At 40.0% G+C, this 26,646-nt stretch overlaps 1 protein-coding gene across 1 annotated transcript in view; it reads left to right on the forward strand.

Annotated features, from left to right (window-relative positions):
• The window catches only part of LOC109035266 (protein O-mannosyl-transferase TMTC4), a 220,756-nt gene that overhangs the window by 113,910 nt on the left and 80,200 nt on the right, over positions 1-26,646 (forward strand). The window contains exons 6-9 of the mRNA XM_019048839.2: positions 4,342-4,463; positions 7,658-7,825; positions 13,543-13,800; positions 18,249-18,448. Coding sequence (XP_018904384.2) covers positions 4,342-4,463; positions 7,658-7,825; positions 13,543-13,800; positions 18,249-18,448 — 748 coding nt within the window. The remainder of the gene's footprint in view (positions 1-4,341; positions 4,464-7,657; positions 7,826-13,542; positions 13,801-18,248; positions 18,449-26,646) is intronic.

Consider the following 26,646-nt stretch of genomic DNA (forward strand, 5'->3'; position numbering starts at 1 on the left):
TTTGTCAGATAATTTTGTTCGCAATTTTACCTAAAGTTTCTGAAAATTTAAAGGAAAAATGTCAATAACTTTCCTCAAAAATAAACGTTTTATCTAAGGAAATTTGGCAACTCTCAAATGTTCATACGGCGTTCTTCCTTAACACGGCAGCATAGGCTTATCATAGTGACGAGAATAACAAATTAGTGTAGTAGATATCTCGAAGGAACCATGACAAAAAATGAAAATTTGTAAGGTTTTAAATCTTTTATGTTATTGTAAACTTTGAAACATATTCTCCTCCGATCCAAGTCGAGAACATGTGCATTTCAGCATCTGAAATGTATATGAAGAAGTGACAACACCGTATAACTTAAAAGAAGCTCTATACCCAAATCTAGAACGTCTCTTGGATCTCACCTCGCCATAAGCTTTTATTTGTGACATATTTCATCAACCTAAATTCCAGTATCCAGAAAAAGGGGCGAATTTTAGAGAGGCTTTTTACATCAGAGGTCTTGAGAGGAAACATAAATCTGCTGATACTCAATCTGCATGATAGATGTATTGTTTCAACACTTAATGTCAAAATGTGATATTCGCCGAAAAACACCCCATTTATCAAGCGGATCCAGTCCATCAAAGCGAGAGGGTCGAAAGGGACGCATTGGAGAGGCGTGAATGATCGATCATCGATATTTCCCCGATTGAAGCTATGGTAAAGAATCGATTATTAACGTGAAACCTTGTCTATCGATCCTTTTTAATGTGTTTAAATGGCAGATCGATCGATACATCGCAAAGCAGGCCACGCCATTGTACTGCCGTGCTAAGGAAGAATGCCGTATGAACATTCGAGGGTTGCAAAATTTCCTTCGATAATATGTTTATTTTTGAGGAAAGTTACGAATATTTTTCCGTGAAATTTTCAGAGACTTTAGGTGAAATTGCAAAAAAAAAATATCTGAAACATTGGAAGGAAAATATTCATAAGTTTATCGGGACATTCTTGTTTTATCACAGGAAATTTTGCATCGTCTGAAGTTTTATACGGCGTTTTTCCTTAGCACCGCAGTGTACTGCCGTCCTAAGGAAAAACGCCGTATGAGCCTTCAGACGTTGCCAAGTTTCCTCCGATAAAAACCAAATTTACTGGGAAAATTGCGAATGTTATTTTCCAAAATTTTCCGACAATTTTGTGCGCAATTTAATCTAAAATATTTGAAAATTTCAAGGAAAAATATGCATGAATGTCGTCAATAATACATTTTTTATGAAGGGAAATTTGGCAACTCTCGAATGTTCATACGGCGTTCTTCCTCAGCACGGCAGTGTAGAGACGGGCGGGCAGAGCCAATGCGAAAGCCGCCATCCAAGAAAAAGCTTCTCAACCTCAAGAACTCGAGAGTCGCAAAGCTCTTTAAAGTATTTCACTTTCAGTTTTTATTGATATCTTTAAAAGTTTGCCGTAATAAAAATTTAAAATAATTCAAGTCTCCAGACATCTCAACTCCACTTTTCCCAGCTCCGCCCCCCGTCCCTGCGGTGTTCCGTCTCCTCGTCGCACATAATTCTCCAGCGACTCGCACTCGCCGGCCGTTATAAACAAGTTGATGAAAACTTTTTAAATTCGCGTTCCCGCGGATGGCGGAAGTGCCGAAAGAAGTGGAAATTAGTGGCGGCTTCCACGTGCACCGCTCTCTATTAAGGAGTCGATGAATTTTCAATTATTAAAATTTATGGGGAGCAGTTGAGAGGCGCTTGGCGACGGAGGACACATTCGGTTTGATAAATGTTTGAGAATTTTTCATTTTTTTTCGGAGCGCGAGTGCGTGCGTATTTGAGAAGAAAGAATTTTGAGAGGGTGGTAGGATAAAGAGAGCCATGGGTACGCATTACGAAGGACTCAGGCGACTAATTTTCATTTTCGAGCAAATTGCAAAGAGACGGCGTTGATCTGGCAGGTAACGGAACGCACCCTTGGAAAAAGAAACACGCTGGATCTAGAGTCCAGACTCTTAATAACATCGACGAGAAAAAGTATTCTTGGTTCAATCAGAATCTAGCCTAAATCAAGAACCAAGCCTCTTAATTTAAGCGGATTTCCTTTTGATTCAAGCAAAAATCCGATAGAATCAAGAGTAATTTTTCTGTCAATGTTTTCAACAGTCGGAACTCTAGATCCAATGTGGTTTTTTTTTCCAGTGCAGGCGAAACAGAAGTTTATAGTGAGAATTGATCATGGTGGTTAAATTAGTGGACCCGTGGTTAAATTAGTTTACAATGTGGTTAAAGTAGCATTTTTTTGTTGTAAAATCTGCGTTGAAACATTGCACTCACTGTTTTTAGCAATTGAATCGTTGAATCAGCAATTTTTTTTTCCCCGTGCAAGAAACATGAAGTTGATTATTCTCTTTTTGGAGTAAACCTCACTCTTTCAGAACTGATTTTATCCCTTATTCTGATCAGTTGGGTTTTCTGGGGGCAAAATTAGCTTCGGAACTATCTTTATCTCATATTTTGCTCCAAGGTTTCTAATAGGGAGACATCAACGAGGAAATTAAAAATCATTCGGGCATCTGTCAGGAATTTAATAATTTTTTGGTCCGGACGGATGCTTGTTAAAAAAAGTCGTCATTTCCCTCACGAAAAAACTTAACTGAATTTCAATGTTGCCGGATTTCCCTTCGAAAATTTCATTTTTAGAAAGTTGTGGACATTTCTCACCGAGAATTTCACTGATTTTTTTTCTGACCTCATGTAAAAATCAGGTAAGTTTTGGACAAAAATTACATCCGGGAGACAACGAAGTACGCGCCTCAGAAAAAATCCAACGGTCTATCTTCGCGAATCTTCCTTTATATTTTTGCAAACTCGGCATTTCCACACTTACAATGACCGTGAAATTAGGATCAGCTGAAAGGCTCATTCAATTACAGCAATCCTCACTTTGATGTGCAAAAATCGGGCGCTCAATCGTTGTCTGATGATTGAATTTTTCCCCGCCGTAAAAAAATCCACTGAACCTGTAAACCCCTAGCAAAGTTTTCGAACTTTCCCCGCCCCCTTCACCTGGGTCTCTCCGTTCGCCTTCTCCTCGGAACGAATTTATTTCCTCGCGAAAAATACTCCGCAGGCTTGCCAAATCGCCTCCAATCCCCGAAAAGTAACTCTAGAATTATAGGATAACCCGGTAAAATTGGCAAATTGACTCTAGAAAGCGCTAGCGGGTAGCAGCTGCCGTTGTTAGGTGTATAAAAGTAATTACACTGCCCGTATTCTCAATTTGACTGATGAAATAATTCGTGTTTAATTGGTGTAACTTGGGAGTTCCCTGTCATGGAGTCTTGCTCGCAGCGCATCGGAGCGGAGGTCCAGTTGAAAAATGGAGCGGAAAAACGCGGGGAGGGAAACTCATTACTGTAAAGGATCGGAAAATGTTTTCTAAATTGATTAAGGGGGCCGGTCAAGCTGCTTTGGTGAGACATGACGTTGAAGTAGGCTAGGGAATTGCCTAACGTGTAGGGAGAGGGATTTTTATACTTGGAAAATGTTTATGAAATGACGGTATGTGGTTGAAAAAATAATTCTTAATTTCAGGTTTCTGACTCCGCAAATTTTCGTTTTTGTCATGGTTATATTCAGAGATATATTAGCCCAATTAACCATAGATTTGCCTACTGTTAGCGGTTATTCTTCAGTTTGGTTAGTTTCATAACTGTTAGTTGAGAATAAGAGTTAACAGTGTTAATTCACCCCATTGTGAATAATCGATCCCTGGTGAGGTAGCTTTTTTTGATAAAAATCTATTGTTTTACATACTATTAAACGGGGGGAGTGCAATGTTGCTAAAGTCTATAAGAATTGCTACCCACTTTTGTTTGACTTAACTTGTTTTGTTTGACTTGTGTTGGGCCGATTATTGAAACTGATAGACAAAGCTATAGACAAAGACGACAATAGGGATTTGGAGGAATTTTATTGGTGGAAACGGGTGGACACAATGGACATAAGAGGTCGGTAATGGACTAACTAACGGCAACCTACCGAAGACCCGACAGTTAGTCCATAATTTTCTTCCTTAGTCTATAGGAACCAACCATGTCAACCTACAGGATCGCTCCATACTCCTATGTATTCTTTGCCTATCGCTTTGTCTATCAGTTTCAATAATGGGCCCGCTGGAGTTCATCAGAGTCCATCCAAAAGTCGGTCGCCATTCAGGTTTTTTTTTTTTTTTTTTTTTTTTTTTTTTTTTTTTTTTTTTTTTTTTTTTACGAGTGAATACATTGAAGCGTCGGGACTAGGCGTTTTGAGTGGCCGTAAAACAAGAGCTGAGTCTATCCTCGTTCTGTCCGACAGGAGCAGAAGCAGATCCCGCTGGTGCTGAGCTGTTTATTGCTCGTTCTCCCGTTCCTCCCGGCGGCCAACATCCTCGTCACAGTCGGATTCGTCATCGCCGAGAGGGTCCTCTACATCCCCAGGTCAGTATCTACACTTTCGTTCATATACAGGGTGTCCTCAAAAACACAGTGTTCATGCCCTGCTAAAAATGACGAGTAGGCTATTCAGAATTCGCCAACTCACATGAGTAGAACTTCCTACTTATATGAGTAGAAATCCTACTCATATCACTGGAATATTCTATTCATAAGAGTAGAAAAGTTCAACTCATATGAATTAAATTTTTTTCATTTTTCAGAAGGGTTGTTTCCAGTGTTCGAAGTCACCTCAGAGTTTCAGAAGCCATGTGGCGCATCAAGCTCTATTTTTAGGGGCCATTGAAGATTTCTTAGGGGCCAAATTGATATTTTGCCTACGTGTCACTGCGCATTCAGCGGAAAGTTAAGCTCAAGATGTTTCAGTTACAGAACTAGTAACTGTTACTTGGAGGAAATTTCGAAAAATCACCTAACAGAAAAACTAGAATTTAATTTTTTTTGGGGGGGGGGGGCAGCAATTTTTAGGGGCATCGATGGCGTAGAGCCTTCATTTTTTAGGCACCATGACCGATTTCTTAGGTGCATTTGGCGCGTTGGCGCCGGTGAGTTTCGAACACTGGTTGTTTCTGAGCAGGAGGCACCGACATAATTTGTAAATTGGAAAAATAAAAACATATTGGTCTTATGATTTTTTTGATGCGGTGACTAGTTTTTGAGAAATCGGACAAGGTAGATTTAAACGCTGAACTCATGTGAGTTGAAATCTCTAGTCATATGAGATGGAATCTCTAGTCATAGAAGTTGGCGAAAACTGGATAGAAAAGTTCTGCTCATATGAGTTCAATTCTATTCATATAAGTTGAAATTCTATTCATATAACTTTGATTTTCTCCTCATTTGTACTCGCCTTTTTTAGCAGGGTGTCGGCAGTAAACTTTGATTTCAGACGAACTTTAGTTTGCCGAAGAGCATGCGTTTTGTAACTTTCGTTCATAATTGGGGGAATAATGATTCTGATCGACTGCAAAGCTAGGGAATCGATCGCAACGGAGTTAGGTTAGTTTAAGTTAGGTCACGCAACTAAACTAACCTAACGGTAAAGCAAGAAGTATCACTCGAATTGCAGGCGCCTCAATTCTCACTTCGTAAAGTAATTCATGTGAATCAAATATATTTCCTCCAAAACTGACAGGCGTCGGTGCGTGAAAGAAGCGGAAACTATACAAAAACATACCAACCCTTTAATCTTCATTTGCCTCCGCAAAGGAAGTTCGTCGTATGAGCCTTTCTACATTGCCAAATTTCATTCGATTGAATACAAATTTTCAAGAAAATCTGTTAATATTTTTCTTTTAATTCTTGGGAGAATTTTAATCGCACGCAAATCCAAATTAGACCGTGTTGGGCGGAAATGAACCAAATCACATCAGTTATTGCTAAGGTCGATCGGAAAATTTATTTTTTACCTGAAAACGGTTGAGCAGATTTTTGTGCAAATTTCGGTGAATTTTCTGCATAGCCGAAGTGAATTCCTTAAAATTGTCATAGGAATCCTTACATGCGTTCTTTTTTAAAACAATTAAATTGCCTGGTTATATTTGGCAATTAGCTGATGTGGCTTGGTTCCTTTCTGCCTAACGCGATTCAAATTAAACACTGCAAGAAATTAGACAACGCAAATTTCAGCAAGGCTGATTCTGACTAAAAGCGTCTAATTCATCTCCAGCAGCTCCAGACGTGAGCAAGAACGTCACGTTTCAAATTATTTCAAGAGTCTCTCTTTGCCCACGAAGCCGCGGCCTTCCACTTGGCCCATATGAAACGCAGAGATGTATGCCTAAAGCGACTCATCTCACAACATACTCCCATATCGTCGCCTCTTCCCATAAGGATGTAACTCACTTTTCAAGTGAGCTCTGGAAATCACGAAGTCATAACGATATTAGAGTTCATCCTAAAATTTAGCCGCACTCAGAGGACCAACGATTTGTGCCGTGAAGTGACCATTCCTAGAGCATGTTCACTTTTCGAGTTCTAATAACTCGTGCTGAGCATTTTGAATCCGGCCGTGACAGTCGCAGACGAACGTATTCCCTGCGGTCACCAGAGTGGTGTTATTCCGTAACTTTCGTGAATGAGAGGTTCATGGACGAACACGTTAACAACCGTCCGGAGTTGTGTGGCGAGGGTGAATTATCATCCCCATACGAGGGTGCGATGGTTGAAATAAACGAGGGCACTCTCATTACCCCGCCCAAGTGCATTTTGGACGACGGGAATTTATTTAACAAGGCACGAGGCCGGGTTTGAATAATTATGCACCGCCACAAAGTGGATCGAGTCCAGAGGAAGGGTCGGACAAAATTTGGAAACTTTAAAAGCTTATAACTCCGTTTATATAAAATTTTGAGGTTCTGAATGTGATCCTATTGGTTGTTTCGTGAAATTTTCTTCTTAAAGCACCCCTTACACTTTATAATGTGAAGATATAAACATCAAAACTTGCAGTTTTATTAAAAAATTTCATGCCCGACCTCTCTGGTTGTCTCGGCCCATTTTGCACTTTACTCGTCCCTTCATTTGAATTTTGACACGTAGATCATCATTTTGACATCGACTATTTGGACGCACATCTGTGAGAAAAGTTCAAGAGTATTTATTAAAAACACAATTTTAATTTTTTTTTTTTTTTTTTAAACTCTTTTGCGACGATTTTTTAACGAACGAGCAGACACGTTTCGGCATGAGGCTCATCATCGGTGCGACGCTAAGAAATCGTCGCAAGTGAGTTGTTTTTTTTTTTTTGTTTTTTTCTTTAAAAAAATACTTTAAAATCGTTTTACGAGTTTTTTCGTTTTTTCTTAACTTGTGCAGAAGTGTAACTCCCTATTTTATAAAAAAGTATATTTATATTAAAATATTCAAGGGACAAATTATCTTTTTAAGGGATTGATTGGATTTTAGGATTGGAGTTTTGGAAATGACTTGGTGCTAATTTTCTGGCCTTATCTACCTTCCATGAAGTGAGGACGAAGCTGTAACAGGTAGTTATAGCTGTAACGCTCGTATTGTTGAAGGAAATAATCAGCCAGACTCATGGTTTACTTTCGTACAAAGAACTTTTTTTTCAATACGTTGGCTCGCTTAAAAAAATACATAAGTTCATAATTTCGAAATCAATTAAGTTTTTTCAAAATCGACTTTATTCTCAATTTCTATGAATTTTCTGTCCGCAGCTCTGGATTTGTCCTCCTGGTAGCTTATGGAGTTCAGTTGATGTGCAGCAGAGCAACTCACAAACAAAAATCTCTTATCTGCTCCGTCATTATCTTAGTCTTGTGTTGTTTCGCCGCCAAAACACATATTAGAAATAAAGATTGGGCCTCGAGAGAAACTTTATCAAGGTAAGATCACACTCTGATACTTTCACAACTCGTAAACATTTTTCGAGTTTTTTTTTTTTAATCCGAAAAACTAAAAAATACACCTGTTGATTATTGTTGCACGCTTTTTTGTCTCAGCTATTATCATAATCATGCTTTTACACTGTCTTACATTGTAATGATGTTGGGTCAACGTCTTGATGCAACTATTCGAGCATCATGGATGTCCTTGTTGCATACTCACATAGTTGAAGGCGCTTGGACCGCGTTGAACAGAAAGAAACCAAGCCGCACATCAGCTATTGCCAAATTTAATTGGGCAATTTAATTTTTTACATGAAAACGGTTTTGCGGATTTTGTGCAAATTTCAGTGAAAATTCTCCATGGTACGGGCAAATTCCTTAAAATTTTCAAAGAAATCCGAACAAACTTTCTCTCGCAAAAAATTTAATTGCTCAGTTAAACTTGGCAATAGCTGATGTGGCTTGGTTCCTTTCTGTTAAACTCGGTCAATTCGTTGCTTTCATGCAACGCTATGCAATAAAGGGTTAAGCGCAGAGAATTTGAAATGAGCTAATTTCAGAGGAAAGTTGGCAACGGCAGGGGAAGAACATCATAACACCCACGCAAATTTCCTCCGTGACGTCACTCGCGCAGCGGGGAACTCAATTATTTCAACCCTCACCCCTCCCGCTTCTTTTCTAGGCCGGTTTCTTTTGAAAGTACACAGCTCGGCAGGAAATTACACATTGCACGGGAGGTGTCAAACTCCTCCAACTTGTCACACGTGATGTAATGCACGGGCGGGCGGAACAACGGGTCAGGAAACTTCCCCGCTCGAGAGTAGTTCTTAAGCGAGCGACAGAAGAAAAATAAAAACGCACACATGAAGAAAATCATCGGGGGCGGTGCAATTTTTCTTTCGGCGCGTAGTTCGCCCCCTCTCTGTTCAAAGTTGAAAAGTTATATCTCATGGCTCGATTCAAAACTCCGAAAAATATAATACGGGACTAATGTCTGAGTGCCTTAGAGCCTTTCCTTACTACCGTTATCGAAGATACCAATTCCGGCATGCTAAGGAAAAACGCCGTAAGAACCAAATCTTCCAAATGATGCCACATCTTCTTTGTTAAAACACGAATTCCCTGGTAAACTTATAAATATTTTTTTTTTTTTCAATATTTTTAAGAGTTTTGTTCGTATTTTGATCTAGAGAACCTGAAAATTCCCAGGAAAAATATTCATAATTTCCTCAAAAATAAACATGTCATCAAGGGAAATTTGGCAACTCTCGAATGTTCTTACCTCCTAAAAATATATATTCCATAGGAGAATTATGATTATTCCCCTCTAAAATTTTCAGATAATTTGACCACGTTCAGCGGTAATTGAATATGCCCGAAGTTTTATGCTGCCGTGCTACGGAAAAACGCCGTATGAACCTTCGGACGTTGTCAATTTACCTTTGAATAAACACAAATTTCCTGGTAAACTTATGAATATCTTCCTTCCAATTTTTCATATGATTATGTTTGTAATTTTACCTAAAGTTCCTGAAAATTCCAAGGAAAAATATTTTTAACCTTCCTCAAAAAGAAATATTTTATCGAGGGAAATTTGGCAACTCTCGAATGTTCATACGGCGTTCTTCCTTACCACGGCAAAATGATTCTGATCGATCACAAAGCTCGGAAACCGGTCGCAATAGTGTCAGGTTGGTTCAAGTTAGGTCACGCAACTAAACTAACCTGACGGCAAAGCAAGAAGTATCGCTCGAATTGAAGGCGCCTCAATTTTCACTGCGTTAAGTGATTCATGTGAAACAAATCCATTCCTTTCAAAGCTGACGGATATGAGTACGTGAAAAGGCGGAAACGATACAGAGCCACACCAACCCTTTTATTCTACTTCTATATCATTTGATAAAATACAAGTTTCCAGAAAAATCAGTGAATATTCTTCCTCTAATTTGTAAGGGAACTTGAATCGCATTCAAATCTAAATTGGACCGCGTGTCTCGAATGTTCATACGGTGTTTTCCTTTAGCACGACAGAATTGAGCAGAGACGATATCGACGGTTAGACCCCTAAACCACGTATCTCACCTGCGGTGTTTCAAAATCGCCGCTATCTTTTTATTTTTTAAGTGGAGAACAAAACCACGTCCTTGAAGTTTTCACAGAATTCTCCTAGCGCAAATGCAAAAAATCGCCGGAGTCTTAAAGAAAAACAGACAGTGAAAAGTTTTCGATTTAAAAAATGAGGTATGACAGGAAGTCTGCAGCGTCCCAAACCGAGATGCGTGGCTCGGGAGTTATATCATAGAGCTATTTTAGAGATACCTTACTGCTTTCTACTCTCTAATGTAAAAGCTACTTTTGGGACTAAAATTCGCCTAGTGGTTAATGATGAACGACGAGTTAAGCTTCTGGTTCGGCGATCCTAACCTCATTTACAAAAACCCAAGGAGTAAAGTGCTCAACTCGACTATCATTAGTCATCATTAGGCGATTTTTTTTTTATTTTTTCTTCGACAAGTTGCTCATCAATCATCATTAGGCGATTTTTTTTTATTTTTTTCTTCAACAAAATGCTCATCAATCATCATGAAGCGATTTTTTTTTTTTATTTTTTCCTCAAGAAATTGCTCATTAATCATCATCAAGCATAAAGTATGCTGACCTCTGAATTTCACTTTTGCCTAATTCGATTTTTGTTTAGATTTTTGCCTCCACAATCAAACTGATAGAGATGCTTCATTTTAAATTGTTCACGTGAAAAATGCCAAACACAAAATTTCTTTGGGTTTCATGAGCTTTTACATTCCATCGCGGTTGATGAATCCACTCAAAGAGACTCTGATTTGATTTCTCCATCGGTGAAAGCTTACTAGCAGAACTGTTGATTTTTGTCGGGCAACAGTCCGCTGTCAACAAAATCTTTTTGTTTGCGAACTTCCGACGAGTCTGCACACCGTTTGCTCGATCGCCGGATTAAAAACAAGAAAATACCATGGCGTTCCACTGTTTACAAGAGAGGCAGAGAAAAATTGCACGATAAATAGTTAAAAAGAGAGAGCAAAAGTATGTATTTAATTTTCCCGACGAACATTGTTTCCTTATTTATTTGCATAGCACCCTAGGGAGGAAATAGCAGACCAAGTTTCTCATGGAATTATTTCAATAACTCGTTCATAGATGACGCTCACCACTGAAGTAATGTTTCAGGAATTTTTGATATAAATCGAACTCGTTGTGTCTTACTGAGGATTTTTATATTTACATTCTGTTGCTCCTAAAGGCATACCTCGATTATCGCATGAGCTCCAGGAATCATTGATTCATATGTAAAACAGGGTTGATGGGGGAATTATGATACGCCCTTACGTTAGAGGGGTGATGATAAATAAAAATTCCGACAAAATTTAATGAACTAACCACCCTCAAAATTCTAAGAATTTAGAAAATCCTTCCAAATAATGGATTACTTCTCTGGAAACGACTAATCGACGCACCTGTCGCCATGAAGGCAGTGGAGGGTCTCTTGTCTCTGATCAAAAGACGGTCCATTTAAAAAGGTAGAAAAACACGAGCAGGGTGTCTAAAGAAGTCTGAACACAAAAATATGACAAAGGAGGGGATAGGGATCGTTTTGCGGCCCACCCTTGACTTCTTCAATTCTATCATTTTTTGCTCCCTAATGGTGTATATTTCGTCACCTTCCATTCAAGGTATCACAAGCGCCATGCGAAGTTTAAAAATTTCCTCTGCCGTTTTATTTTTTTACAATTGCTTTTTTTAGCGATTGAATTGGTAAATCGGCAATTTAATTTGTCCCGTGTATAAAAAATACTGCAAACTCAGCTCATTAGACACTCTCAAATGAAGCAATACACTTTTTTCGCGAAAATTCTTCATTTTCAACTCCGCCTTAACTGAATAAGTATGGGTAGGCGAGAGGCGAGATTTCCCTGTAACTGAATTCCCCGACCGATTGATCATTAACCCTTGGCGAGGAAAATTCGGAGCCTGTGATGGAAGCACGTCGAGAATCCGCGGAGAAGCGCGAGGCGAGGAGGATCGAAATTCGGAAACGCACAAACAAACCGCAGAGCTTGCACGCGGAAGCGACTCCTCAGCAGCGCCATCTTAACGCTCTCGTTAAGACCGAATATCTTATTCCTTCAGCCGCGCCTCCACAGAGTGCGGGCGACGCGAAATCAATCGCGGTAGATTTGCGCGACAGGTTGTCATGATTTCAAGGTGAATCCAAAGCAGAAAAAAGAAAATTTTGAGATCTAGATCACATTTTGAAATATCGGATTTTCTACAAAAAAGGAGGACCAAGAAGGGCAATATGAACAATATTTGGGTCCACCTTAGCTGAATTGGGCGTATTTCTATATAACAGATTTATGCGGAGGTGAGAAATATGGGGTGTGCTCGTTAGGCCATGTCCACATGAGCGTTCGGGGAACTTATTCGACGAACTGCTCAGTTTCCCGAAACTTGTTCCTTAAAACGAGGGATGCTGTCCACACGAGTTCGCCCGAACTAGAACTAGAACTTCCATAAAATTGTACAATTATTGCAAAATAATACATTACTACAAACAACCGCGAGAGTAACAAAAAAAATGTCAATAAGACATAAAAGACGTAAAAAACATAAACAAACGGATTCACAACAAAAGAAACATAGAAGCTCGGAGTACGGGGGAAGTTTTGGGGTTTAGAGGAATAAGTTATAGCTCAGCTAAAACTTGTTCTGGCTGCAAAACTTCATTGCCACAGGGTAGATGATTAAGAGTCGATTTGACCATACATGACATTATTCTAAGCTGATTCTATTTTCGACCAAAGTTAGGCCCAAACTACCCTCCTCAATGGGACACATACTTTGTTTGATATCCCGATATTTTATATAGCTTCTGGCGTAAAATCACCTAACGGCTGTTTCGCGTCACCAAGGTCTGCAACAAATAGTTTTAAAATCATTTCCCGCGGTTGCTCGAATAAGCGGTGGGATTGCCTGCGCGGAGCCAACCTGTGTAACGGTGGCTTTAACCGAGTGTTCAGCGCTGAGCAAAGTGGGTCTCCGGGGGATGTTTGCGCTTGGGCTGGTTCATGCAGGGTGAACGACTTCTCAAACAATCTTGCAAGGAGTTCGCGGGCGAAATCGGGTTCTGTTTGATTTTCAACGAATAATTACATTAAAAAAGTAATTCCGCAGTCGAGTGTGTACTGCTTCCTTCCCCACCTTAATGCGTTTGCGGGAAACAGATGCCATATTTTGTGAAAATCGTTGGATGTTGCATTTAATCCGGGCAGTTTAAATGTTTATGTAGCATGACTAATGTTTTTTTCGCCGAAATACCTTGATAAAATTTTCGCAAGATTCTCAAATTTTCTGGCACAGAAGTGAAAATTCAAGACGTCGAAGGAGCAATCCCTCAAGCAGCGAATATTTGCGATACTTGCTTTTTTTCTTCCGAATTTGGCGTCTCTCTCTTCTCCCTCTTTTTCTTCTCCCTCTTTTTGTTGTTGTTGTTCTTCTTCTTATTATTTATTTTTCCCCCTTTTCTTACATTTACAACACCTTGCGTGTAACAAGTTTTCCGAAACCGCCTTCAACCGGGTAAAATACCACCATGCATTACTCGGGTGCACGTTTAGTTTGACACTATTTTTTAAGCCGATTTCGGTCTGTGAGTCTGATTGCGCTGCGTTTTGTTGCAGGTCGGGATTGCGGGCGGTGCCGCAGAACGCGAAGATGCATTACAACTGGGCCAACTGCCTGCGAGACAAGAACGAGTCGCGGGAAGCGGTGCTCCACTACCGGGAGGCGCTGGCCCTATGGCCACAATACGCGAGCGCCCACAACAACCTGGGCACCCTCATGAGCAACCCCTCCGTCGCTGAGCACCACTTCCTCACCGCCATCCAGATCAACCCCACGCACGTCAACGCCCATTACAATCTTGGCCAGATCTACAGGTATGAATCTACGACCAGATTTAAATTGGACCGCGTTTAACAGAGAGGAACTAAGCCGCATCACTTATTGCTTGGTTAGTTGGTCACGCAACTAAACTAACTTCGCGATGAGGCTTAGGGTATCACGCGAAGATTGAAGGCGCTTTGCTGAGTTCTAGCAGATCAGTTCTACAACTTGAAGCAAGAATGGACCACTAGACAAGGTACGAATTTCAGCATTCTGATACATGTTTCTTAACCAAAATTTCACGTAAAACACGATGCGCTCAACGAAAATTACCAAAATCAATACCTTACGAAGATATTTAATGATTCTTAATGCGTGAATTCAAACCATCCGCTCATGAAAACTCAATGCTCTACGTGATTCACATCGAGCGCTAAGCGTTATCATGACAGTCTCTGCGATATAAAAATCTGGCAACCTCGATCTTGACGTTTGGCTCAGCTATAGCAAATTGCTTATAGTTTGAACAACACATGGTGGGAAATGAACATTGTCTCGATGAGAAGCTTGCTGAAACCGTTGTAGTGCGCGATTTGACTCACGTAGAGCTTTGAGTTTCTTGTGAGCGGGCAGTTCAAATTCCTCGTAACCAATGTGTAATAAAAACGTTAATATCTTCGTTAAAAGTTGGTGTTAGTAATTTTCGTTGTTAGAATCGTGTTTTACGTAAAATTTTGTTTAGGAAGCATGTATCAGAATGCTTAAATTCGTACCTTGTCTAGTGGTCCCTTGGACGTATTTCTATCAAACAGAACTATGTGCACGTGAGAAATATGGGGTGTGCTCTAGAAAGCTGGATAAGAAACAATGTGGTCAGTGGGCGTGATTCCTTTTGAAGAATTGGAAAAGCGGGATTTTAAATTCAGCAAACGGAACTATGTGCCAACTGAATGAGGGATATATGAGCCGCGGGCATGGCACGAGAGCGTTGTGGACAGAGGCTCATGAGTTAAAGCGCACTACGAGGAGCCGCGACGACGGCATCCATCTCAGTTGACGTCACTGGCGCTTTATTATTCTCATTCACTCATACGGCCAGAGAACTGACGAGCACACCCCATATTTCTCACCTGCACATAGTTCTGTTTGATAGAAATACGTCCAATTTATCTTACGTGTGAATGAGACAAAGATTGGTTTGTGTGAGTGGCTCTTAGAAACATGTTTTGCATTGTGAAGGAAAACAGGTATGGATCAAATACTGCGAAAAATTACTATGGGAAAAATTGTGATAGTCAGAAAACACCCGGAGAACTTGGAAAATTTTTTAAAATCTAGAAAAAAGTTGATAGAGAAATGATGGAATATTAAATCTTGAAAGAAGATTACTGCTAGCACGAGGTATAATTCTCTAAAACATATCCAAGGAAATCTTCCTCCAAAGTCAGAGAACAGTTTGAGTTAACAAATGGAAAGTGTGTTGATTCTACGCTCATACCTGGTTTCCTTCTCTAATGCATGCCCTGTGCAGATGTTTGTAAACACTTGGATGTATTTGATTCCTTTCTTTGCCTTTTTTGCACCTGAAAATACTCAAAGTTGATAAATTGAAAATATATGCTCAAAAAAATTCACTTGCATTTTCGAATACTTGTGAAACAGACACTAACGAAGAATTGAAATTTGGCGCGATTTCCGCAATCGATTTGAGTCATAAGTACCGAGATTATTAAGTAGGAAATAAATTAAAACGGGGAAAATAAATTGAAAGGAAACGAGAAATGCAGATATCATTCTCCAAAAGGGAGATGAATATTTGCTAATCACCGTGAAAGGTACAATTAGCCTGATTGATTTTTAGATATAGCAAATCCAAACAAAGAGCGTTGATATGAATATGAACTTTATTCAACCGTGAGATGAGAGTCAGAAAACTCATGCACATTGTCGAAAAATAAAAACAATGCTCAGTTGAAATAAGAATTCTTGTCTCATCAGTCCTCCGTCTGGTATACGGTTTTAAGTAGTCGCTTGGCGGACATAAAGGCGTAACTACACATTAAGATGAGCTCGGGAAAGCACTAAGTTATTAGAACGACAGAGTTCATCGCAAAGTGCAGTTACGTCGTTATGCGACGAAGTATTTGACGCGAAGATGGGAAAAATCCTAATCAGGACTGAATCAAGGCGCGTAAAAATCAAGGACGCCCTCCTTTGCTGCCGTGCTAAGGAAAAACGCCGTATGGAAATTTGAATGTTGCCAGATTTTTTTCATAAAAAACGTATTTTGAAAGGAGGCTGTGCTTTTTTTCCTTGAAGTTTTCAGAAATTATCGAATAAATTTTGCGAACAAAATTCCTAAAAATTGGAAAAATTGATACGTACAACTAGAGTCCCTTTAACTGAGAGTTAAGACAACACACCCTCGTGGAGTTGATGGAGTCCAAACGGGAATAAAGATCGCACAAATTGAACGTTTTTCGTAATCTTTGATCGGCTCATTCTCAAATTCCTCTCTCCGTTCCTTCTCTCATTCCGTTTGTTCCTTGTCGAACCCGTAATTCTCGGTCCATTCCAGATTATAATCTTTGGAATTGGTGAAAATGTAATCTTTATTCCCGTTTATGACACTGTGGAGACCTAAAATACGGTAACCAATCAGAAACGGATTCACATTGTCTTAACTCTCAGTGTAAAGGGACTCTACGTACAACTTTTTCAATAAATTCGTATTTTAGCAAGTGGAATTTGGCAACGTCTGAAGGCTGATAAGGTGTTTCTCTTTAGCACGGCAGTTCAGGTCACGAACTCGGATGCTAAAAATACGCGAAAATCCCGAGGCACTTGAAAAGACTCTGAATGGGAGAGCTCCGAAACAAACCCTCGCATCATTTAAAACCCCCTCGAAAAGAGCCGGGCATGGAGGGGGGTGGAAAGGGGGGCTGTAAAGAAGCCGTAATCCATCACTTGAATAATTTCGAATTCGGAGGGGAAGGGGTTCCGTCTTATCCTTCATTTTTTTAATCTCGCGCGCGCCAACGAAACAATAAGGTCCCTGCGATTCTTCATACGGATTTTAATCTTGTCCGCGGAGCTTTGCTCGGAAGAATCACGTAACTCATAGGGTGACATCCGGGGAGATGTGGGGTTTCAGTTAAGGGTGGCAGCGCGCCACCCGTGTATTTTCATTATTAAACAAACAATCAGCGAGAAATAAATACGGTCTCATTTTTCCGCTGATGTCTGCCCCGGGGCGCTGGCGGTTGAAAAATGCTGCGTTTGTGTAAGGTGAAGGTGAGCCCGGCTCCCGAATCGGGCTGGGGTTTGTTCGCCGTAGACGGAAAAATCGCCGGAAATTTAGGTTTTTAGGTGTGGGTTTATATCTTTTGGGGGTTCGACGTCACGCCTCGGAGCACTCAAATCATCAGCACGGGGTAACTCTTCCTTCAGAGATTCCTCTCTTCAAATAGGAATTACGAATTCGCGCAAGCAGGAGGGAGAGTAAGATAGAGGTTGCAGCCCCTGATTTATTTTTAAAACTAATCTTGCTGATATCTTCATCTGAAGTTTAAATTTATGTTAATTATATATTGTTGTTATATTATATTTGTTCTTTAAAATCTCCTCACATTGCTGGATTTCAAGACCTTATTTGTTACCATTTAATGTGAAAGGGGCCTAAACCAGGGGACACATGTATAACTTCCCTTTCGTGCTATCACAAATTAGGGTGTAAGGGGTTTTCGATTTTTATAGTTTTGGATCTTGGTCAATAAGGGGGTTAAAACCACCCGGAATGGAGATGTTGCATGTGTGAGGAATTTGCGATTTGACTGTTGATTCTTATGTAAAAGCTCGCGAGAATTACGATGGTGCCACTGGTTTTCTCTGAAATCAACTCCCAAGCTCAAAAAAAAGCTCTCGAGTTGAGGCCGAAATGGAGGGGATATCCCATGCTATCCTGAGAGTCCACCTCTACACCAAGACAAACTCTCCATGCAAAGATAGTGAGCAAATACATTGACAGGGCTGCCACTTTATTTGGGGACTCTAAAACTGAAAACACAGCAACCCTGCGAATGTATTTGCTCCCTATCTTTGCATGGAGAGTTTGTCTTGATGTAGACGTGGAATCTCAGGATAGCGTGGGGTGGCTCCTCCAATTTGGCCTCAACTTAGAGCTTTTTTTGAGCTTGGGAGTTGATTTCAGAGAAAATCAGTGGGACCATCGTGTTTTTCGCGAACTTTTACATAAGAATCGAAAGTCAAATCGGAAATTCCTCACACATGCAACATCACCATTGGAACTAGTTCGCTTTTAGCTTTGGTTTCTCATTCTCTTGTGTTTTGTTTCGTTCGATTTTGATTAAATTACTATCAGATTCGTTGAATATTTTTGTGTATCATTCTTCTCTTGAAGACGCCTGTATGGCGTGAGTGGCAACGATGTTGAGGTAGGACTTATGAATTGATGCCGGGGGTGTTTGTTGTGTTTGGACAGGCGGATGAACCGGACGACGGAGGCGATGGCGATGCTGGAGCGGTGCCTGAGCCTCAACTCGGAGTACACGCCGGCTTATCTGCTCCTGGCCAAGCTCCACGCCGGGCCCATCGCCGGCCGACTCCTCCGACACGTCGCCCTCCTCGCCCCGCACAGCCCCGACCACGCCGCCTACTACGCCGCCTGGCTAGCCAAACACAGTGAGTACCTATAACAATATCCCTATCCTAGCTCTTCTCTCCAGGAAAAAGTATACTCCTTGTCGTATGACATATTTAAGCTAGAAGGAGGTCGATACAGTGTTCGAAACTCACAGGCGCCAACGCGCCTAAGAAATCAGTCATGACGCCCAAAAAATGAAGGATCTGCGCCACCGTGTCCCCTAAAAATTGCCCCCCCCCCCAAAAAAAAAAAAAAAAAAATAGTTATTCTGTTTGGTGATTTTTCGAAATTTACCCCACGTAACAGCCAAGGCGGAAACATTTTATGAAAAATGATTTTTTGAAATTTCACGCGAAATATTTCATGAAATTTCAGAGAGTTATGAAAGAATTGGAAAAATATTGGTTCCTTTTCATGTTTCACAGTATGTAAAATTTGTGACTTTCCTCTACTTTTGTGTGTTTGATGCGGGTTGCATACTCTAGCCCCTGAAAAATATGAAATATTTCACAGCTACGTGAAATTTCATGAAATATTTCACAGCCCTGTGTATTTCTTGAAATACTTCACAGCCTTCTGTGAAATTTCATGAAATATTTCACAGCCCTCTGTGAAATTTCTTGAAATATTTCACAGGCTCTGTGAAATTTCTTGAAATATTTCACGGTCTTTGTGAAATTTCTTGAGATATTTCACAGCCCTCTGTGAAATTTCTTGAGATATTTCACAGCCCTCTGTGAAATTTCTTGAGATATTTCACAGCCTCTGTGAAAGTTCTTGAAATATTTCACAGCTACGTGAAATTTCATGAAATATTTCACAGCCCTGTGTATTTCTTGAAATACTTCACAGCCTTCTGTGAAATTTCATGAAATATTTCACAGCCCTCTGTGAAATTTCTTGAAATATTTCACAGGCTCTGTGAAATTTCTTGAAATATTTCACGGTCTTTGTGAAATTTCATGAGATATTTCACAGCCCTCTGTGAAATTTCTTGAGATATTTCACAGCCCTCTGTGAAATTTCTTGAGATATTTCACAGCCCTCTGTGAAATTTCTTGAGATATTTCACAGCCTCTGTGAAAGTTCTTGAAATATTTCACAGCCCGCTGTGAAATTTCTTGAAATATTTCACAGCCCGCTGTGAAATTTTTTGAGATATTTCACCGCCCCCTGTGAAATTTCTTGAAATATTTCACAGCCCGCTGTGAAATTTTTTGAGATATTTCACCGCCCCCTGTGAAATTTCTTGAGATATTTCACAGCCCTCTGTGAAATTTCTTGAGATATTTCATAGCCTCTGTGAAATTTCTTGAAATATTTCACAGCCCGCTGTGAAATTTCTTGAGATATTTCACAGCCTCTGTGAAATTTTATGAAATATTTCACAGCCCTATGTGAAATTTCTTGAAATATTTCACAGGCTTTGTGAAATTTCTTGAGATATTTCACAGCCCTTTTTGAAATTTCTTGAGATATTTCACAGCCATGTGAAATTTCTTGAAATATTTCACAGCCCGCCGTGAAATTTCTTGAAATATTTCACAGCCCGCCGTGAAATTTCTTGAAATATTTCACAGCCCGCCGTGAAATTTCTTGAAATATTTCACAGCCCGCCGTGAAATTTCTTGAAATATTTCACAGCCCGCCGTGAAATTTCTTGAGATATTTCACAGCCTCTGTGAAATTTCTTTAAATATTTCACAGCCTTGTGAAATTTCAAATCCCTCATTTCTTTCTTACGTTTAATACCACCCTGGTATCAGCTGCTATTTTTGTAACTAAAGCATCATATGTCTAATTCGTCACTAAATGTGCCGTGATTCATAGGAAAAACTGAATTCGACCCCTAAAAAATCTTCAATGGCCCCTAAAAATTAAGCTTGATGCGCCACATGGCTCCTGAAACTCCAAGGTGAGTTTCGAACACTGTATCGATAATGCCTATATTTGAGCCCTCTCTCAATTTTCTCATCTTTAATAATTTACGTTGATCGAGAGTCCATTTGGATTACATTCTGCGATAAGGAGCCACTTTCTCTGGCTATCCCATTAAAGCACATATCCGCATAGTGAAACAAATGGCATGTATGTTGTTTTTTAAATGGGCCAAAAATATTGGTTCCTTTTTGTAAAATGTAATCTATTTTTGAAGTGAAATTTTGCATAATTTGATCATTTATGGTGTTGGTTTGGGTTAAAACATCAACGCCGTAGCTTTACTCTCAGCAAAAAACGTACATTGTCCGCCATTTGGACGTATTTATGGTATTTCTGCATCAGTACGTACATAAAGTGTATGACAATAAATGGGTCAGTTGCGCTAATTACAGAATCATGTTTTATAATGCTTTGAGCCTATCATTAAACTAATGATATACACATTTACACTGGACATAACAATGAGTATCTTCTCTTGTAATAAAGAGACTATAACAGAAAGTTTGCAGTGTCGCAAGCCGAGATTCTCATTGTCGCAATTTCACCGTAGAGAAGTTGTTTCGTGTTTCTGCGTTTTTCTTTTGTTTTGATTTTTATTTTTGTTCGCTTCCTTCAGGAATTGAATTCTTTGATTCATTTAAGAGCAAACGAGACCATCACTAAGGCTGGAACTGTTTCTAATTAACGGCTAGTTTGTCGCTTTTTCGATCAAAATATTTAATGCAACTTGCTTGCCATTAGAGACTAGATCTTGTAATTCATGGTTGATCTATAAAATTCAAGAAAACAAATCTGATTCGATGTCTGAAACAATTTTGTGATGCTTGTTAGTGTCACCAATACGGTGTGGAACACGCGATAGGTGGAATAGTTAGGTTTCATTCAGTCGAGCAACTATACTAACGTCGCGGTAGCGCGTAGAGTATCGCGCCTAATTGAAGGCGCGTCAGCTGCGTATGACTTGAGTCCGTGTCAAGCGAGTTGAAATACTTCTACAGTCAAACAAGATCTGAGCTACCATCTTCACTTTCGCACCGAAACCAAGCAAAGAAGTACATGAAGGATGATTTACCTCTTCCTCGTGTCGTTTCAACTTAAGCGTTGGCTTTTTGCACAGCAGTTTTTGCAAAAAAGAGTCATTGATTTCCCTTTGCTGGAACTGTTCAACTTTTTTATGTTTGAAAAACCTAAGAAAGATCAACATTTTTAAATTACAAGATGATCTTATATTTAACTCTACGTTCATGGAGTTTACTCGTACTTATGTACTTTGTTTGAATACCTAAATTGTTTAACAAGATTAAGGTGCATGGCACTTGGCAAACTCCTTGAGAATACTTTCACGCTTTTTAAATTGTTCAGTCCTCAAGTGTCCGTATTTTTTGTAAAAACATCCAATCATGCCTCGAAATCCATAAATTTCTCATCGTTTGGTTCTTTATTATTTTTTTAACAATCTCTTTGAAAATTGGCTCTTATTTAAGGCTATGAAGCCACTCAAAATGCCGGATAGCATCATCATTTATGCTTGTTTACGCATAAGAAGCAACCAAAAAAGGTAGAGGAAAAGGATATTTTCAATTGTAAATCATCACTTATTAAGGCCCTCAATTTTGCTCAGTCGCCTTTGAAAGACTCTTGAAAATTCTTCCTTTTGCAAATCCAAAACTTCTTGAGAAATCCTCAAAAGTCTACAAAATTCCTCGACGAGTCTTCAAAAGTCCGAAATGTTAGTTCAAAAACGGTTGTTGTACACGGAGAAAAAACCTCGTGCGTGGGATCCGAAGTTTAGGTCATATGGATATCTGAAGTTTTCAGATTGAGCATCTGAACACTTAAGGTCTAGCTGTCGAGGTTCGGATCACATATCTGAAACTTCAGTTCTTACATCTGAAGTACTTCAGAAGTGAGAATCGAAGTTTTTCGGATGTGAGAACCGAAGTTCTTCGGATTTGAAAACCGAAGTACTTCAGACGTACAAACTGAAGTTTCAGATGTGTGATCCAAACCTCAGCAGCTGGCCCTTAAGTGTTCGAATGCTCAATCCGAAAACTTCAGAGATCCATATGACCTAAACTTCGGGTCCCACGCATAAAGTTTTGTTCTCCGTGTAATGCCCGGAATAAAATTCAAGTTGCATTAGAAGAGCAGCGTGACAATATCCTCCCTTAATTTTTGCTAAACGCAATCGGAGCAACCCTTTTCTCGTACGGAAACACACAAATCCACCCAGTCGCAGCGCGTTAATTAGAAATCCGCTTAGGAGAGTTCCGGCCCGACCACACCGGACCGGGGTCATCTGCATTTCATACACTCGAGTCGCCATGAATAGTCTGGCCGGCACGCTCAGCGCCACAGTTGCCATGTTGTGCAAGTATAAGTAGATATTATTATCGGGCTTACACGGGGGAATGAGCACAATCTAGCGACGATGCCCAAAGCTCAACAGCCCCATAAACGACGGCCGGCCGATAAGTGCCGCGAACGGACTCGGCGTGTTTATCTCGGCTCCGCATGCCAACCTTAACACGTCTTAAAGCGACGGTCGAGCACCCTCTAAATTCCGCCCTCCTATGCAAATATTTGAGAGAGTGTTACACGCTGGATTAATCACCGGTTCAAGCGACCCTCTTGAGGGAGGGTTTTGGAGTTTCTGCACCGCAAGGTGGACGTCATTTCGTAGGTCTTCGGGTTGATGAATTTACTCTTCTGTCCTGTCGCACACTGGATCGAACCAATAGGGGAGGTCGGACAAAATTTGGAAACTTTAAACGCTTGTAACTCCGCGTATACAAACATTTGAGGATCTAAAGGTGGCTCCATTGGTTTCTTCGTGAAATTTTCTTCCAAGAGCACCCCTTTAAATTTCATTTGCGACGAAATAAACATCAAAATTTTCAGTTTAAGTCAAAAATTTCATGTCCGAACTCTCTAATTGACTCGATCCACTGTGTGTCGTGCTGAGAATCCCTTCATGAGGCGAGTTCGGACAAGTCTGCTCGTGGATGTTACCGAGGGCAAGCAAGATTACACGGTCTGAAAGTTTTTCGTGATCTTTGATCAGGTCCAGGGTGGCAACATTTCATGAAAAATATTATCTTAAAATTTCATGTGAAATATTTTATGAAATTTCAGAAATGTATGAAAGATATCGTAAAATACCGGGCCTTTCTCATGTCTCGTAAAATGTAAAAAACTGTGACTTTCTTCTATCCTTGTGTGTTTGAGTGCGGAGTGCATACTCTAGCTCCTGAAAAATATGAAATATTCCACAACCTCGTGAAATTTCTTGAAATATTTCACTGAAATTTCCAATATTTCATTTCTTTCTTACATTTCATGCCACCCTGATCAGATCATTCCCAAATTACATCCCTCCATTCTGTCGTTCTGCTTGATCTCTGGCATGCCCCTCATTTTTTGGTCCATTCCAGTTCATAAACTTTGCAATAGGTGAACATGTAAGTCTATTACTTATCTCCTTTGTTCATTGCAATCATCCGCTTCCACCAATAAGATCACTCTATTTTCTGTTCGTCTTCCCTGTCGATCTCTTTATCTATTAATTCTAAGAATCAACCCGCTGAAGTTCCCTTGTTGTGAGTGCTGGTAAATTCTACGGCTCTACAAATATTATTTCTTAACGTGTCCTTTTTTACTAAAATCTCTCACTTACATTACAAGTATAGAATGTTTGCAAGACGAAGAGCTCTCAAGAACACTGCCGTGCTAAGGAAGAACGCCGTATGAGCCTTTAGACGTTGCAAAGCTTCCCCTGATAAAAACTGAGATTACTGGAAAAATTGTGAATATTATATTCCAAAATTTTCAGACAATTTTTATGGAATTTAATAATCTAATATATCTGAAAATTTCAAGGAAAAATAAGCACGACTATTGTCAAACATACATGTTTTATCAAGGGAAAGTTGGCATTTCTTGAATGTTCATTCGGTGTTCTTCCCTAGCACGGCAGCATAGATCTCCGACCTTCAGATTTCAGCTTTTTGGAGCAACTTTTCGAGCATGAGTGTAACGTTGGATAGTATTGTTTTTAATTGAAGGCGTTTTCCCTGCTGTCAGTGTTGTCACTTTAATTCAATATAGAGCAGCCGTTCTCTTGAGGTACAGTGGTGATATTCGTGTTTGATGTTCATACGGTGTTCTTCCCTAGCACGGCAGAATATATCAGGAGAGAGAAAGAGGGAGAATAAAGAGAGAATCACCGTGAAAATTGACACGGCGCGTGCCGCGACGGTAAGCGTGAAAGACTTGATCGAAGAAGACGCCTACACTCATGCAATTCAGCGCAAAAACGACGGTATCGATTCAAACGAGAAGAAAAACCCGAGTCAGAAAAAACCAGAACGGAGAAACATAGGGGGAAAAAATCATTCAGCTGACTTTTTATACGGTGAAAAGTAGAAAAACCTGGGGCGGATATACGAACTGGTGTTGACTGCTCGTGCAAAAATTTTCGTTTTCCATAGGTGAATCCGTCGGATGTTTCGGATGAAATTTCTAGGGAAGATGACGCCAAATTTGCCGGAGCAAATTATTTGAAATTTATGAGCAATGTCATATTATTGTGAATGCTCGCACTTTTTATGATGAAGCGCTACTATGCACATTAATGCTTATTTGTCTTGTAGGTAAAAAATTGAACTGAAAATTCTCGCTCATATTGTATTCTGTAATGAATAAGCAAATTTAAAATGTGTAATGCTCATCGTACACTCATTTTCAAAGTTTCCCTCGAAAGTTTTTTTCCGTAAGTTCCTCTCTGTCAACGCCACTGATTGGCCGGTTGTATGATACTAAGTCACTTTTGAACTTTCAATTTGCTCCTAATTCACTCCTGTGACATGGCCACACTATCATATCACCTTAATGCAAGTATCTCGTCGCTAGCATATAACTGCTCACGCAAAAATTAAAGTAGCAGCTCACACCTTGACTACGTTAATAAGGCAGTGCCCGTTTCGTCTCAGTTCTCCTTAAAAAAGGAGGATAGGCAAAATAACATCCTAGACGTTCGAATAGTTGCTGCTTGAGATTTTGTCTCCTTTATACCTTTCTTGGGATACAACTTATTTCTCCAGATGATGGGGGATCTTTCACGTAGGGTATGAGTAGATGGTGTTTTAATTCATATCTTATATGTCTCCTTAGTATTTACCAAATTACGGTCGTACACATTTTTTAATTTCTATATTTTTGCAAGTTTTTATCGTAATTTTTCTTAATTGTTCAGTGCAAAACTGACGATCGCAAATGAATTTATTAAAATAAGGTTTCAGGTAAATGTTAGCAATACAACGAGTAACCTGACATGGCATACGTCAATGCACCATGTTATTTGTTTTAAAATTTTACGTACCCATCGGTAAACTCGGTTATCAACTCCTTAATCAAGATATGAACATGTACACTCGCTATTTCATCATCCAAACGATTTCTAGGAGTCTTTCGGACGGTTTGTGGCAATTTGACAAAGAACGGAGGCTTCTTTCAATAAAATTAACCGGTCAGAAGCTTCTGAGCCCGTTTTCTCAAAACTTCATTTATGCACTTACGGCTCTTTTCGCTATCACGGCAGTGTAAACCTTGCCTAGTGCCCCATTCAATCGGAGAAACAAAACTTGTTACATTATGCACCTCAAGTGGCAACCGATTCAATCCTATTCATCTTTATTCCGATAATAATCGTTCGACGTGACAGCGGTGTGCGTAACGCGAAAACGAAGCCGAGATTGGAGCGAAATGAAAAATTGATAGTTTTACTTAGAGCCAGAGGAAATGAGAACAGAGAGTGAATCCAGGGAGGTCGGGGCTCGGGGAGGCGAGCGGAGCCCTTTCCGCGCTCCGGGATCCGAAATAAGTAAGTCCCGCCATAAAACTCTCGGGAACGACAGATAAATAGCGGTCCGCCCGCTCCTCGGTCCTGCAGTAGTTGCAGTCGGTGTGTCAAAACACGCCGCGGTAACCGGCTTCCCTCTGCCCTCGCTTCTCAGCGCTCGCGTGTTGACGGGGTCTCAGCGTGGACTCGGCCGAGAAAGCGTTTTCGAGCTTCGGGTATAGTCTGGAATCGGGGCGGCATTTGGAGGAGAGGCGTCAATATTCATGATGATCTGAAACAGACACATGTGATCGTTGGAATCACGTCCTAATGGGAGTGAAAAATCCTTGAAAAAAAAAGAAAAAAAAGAAAAAAATAACATATTGATAACTGGACTGCCTTAAGCAGAAAGGAACCAAGCCACACCAGCTACTGCCAAATTTAATCGAATAATTT

The sequence above is a fragment of the Bemisia tabaci genome, chromosome 7 (assembly GCF_918797505.1).
Source record: "Bemisia tabaci chromosome 7, PGI_BMITA_v3".
Classification (NCBI taxonomy): domain Eukaryota; kingdom Metazoa; phylum Arthropoda; class Insecta; order Hemiptera; family Aleyrodidae; genus Bemisia; species Bemisia tabaci.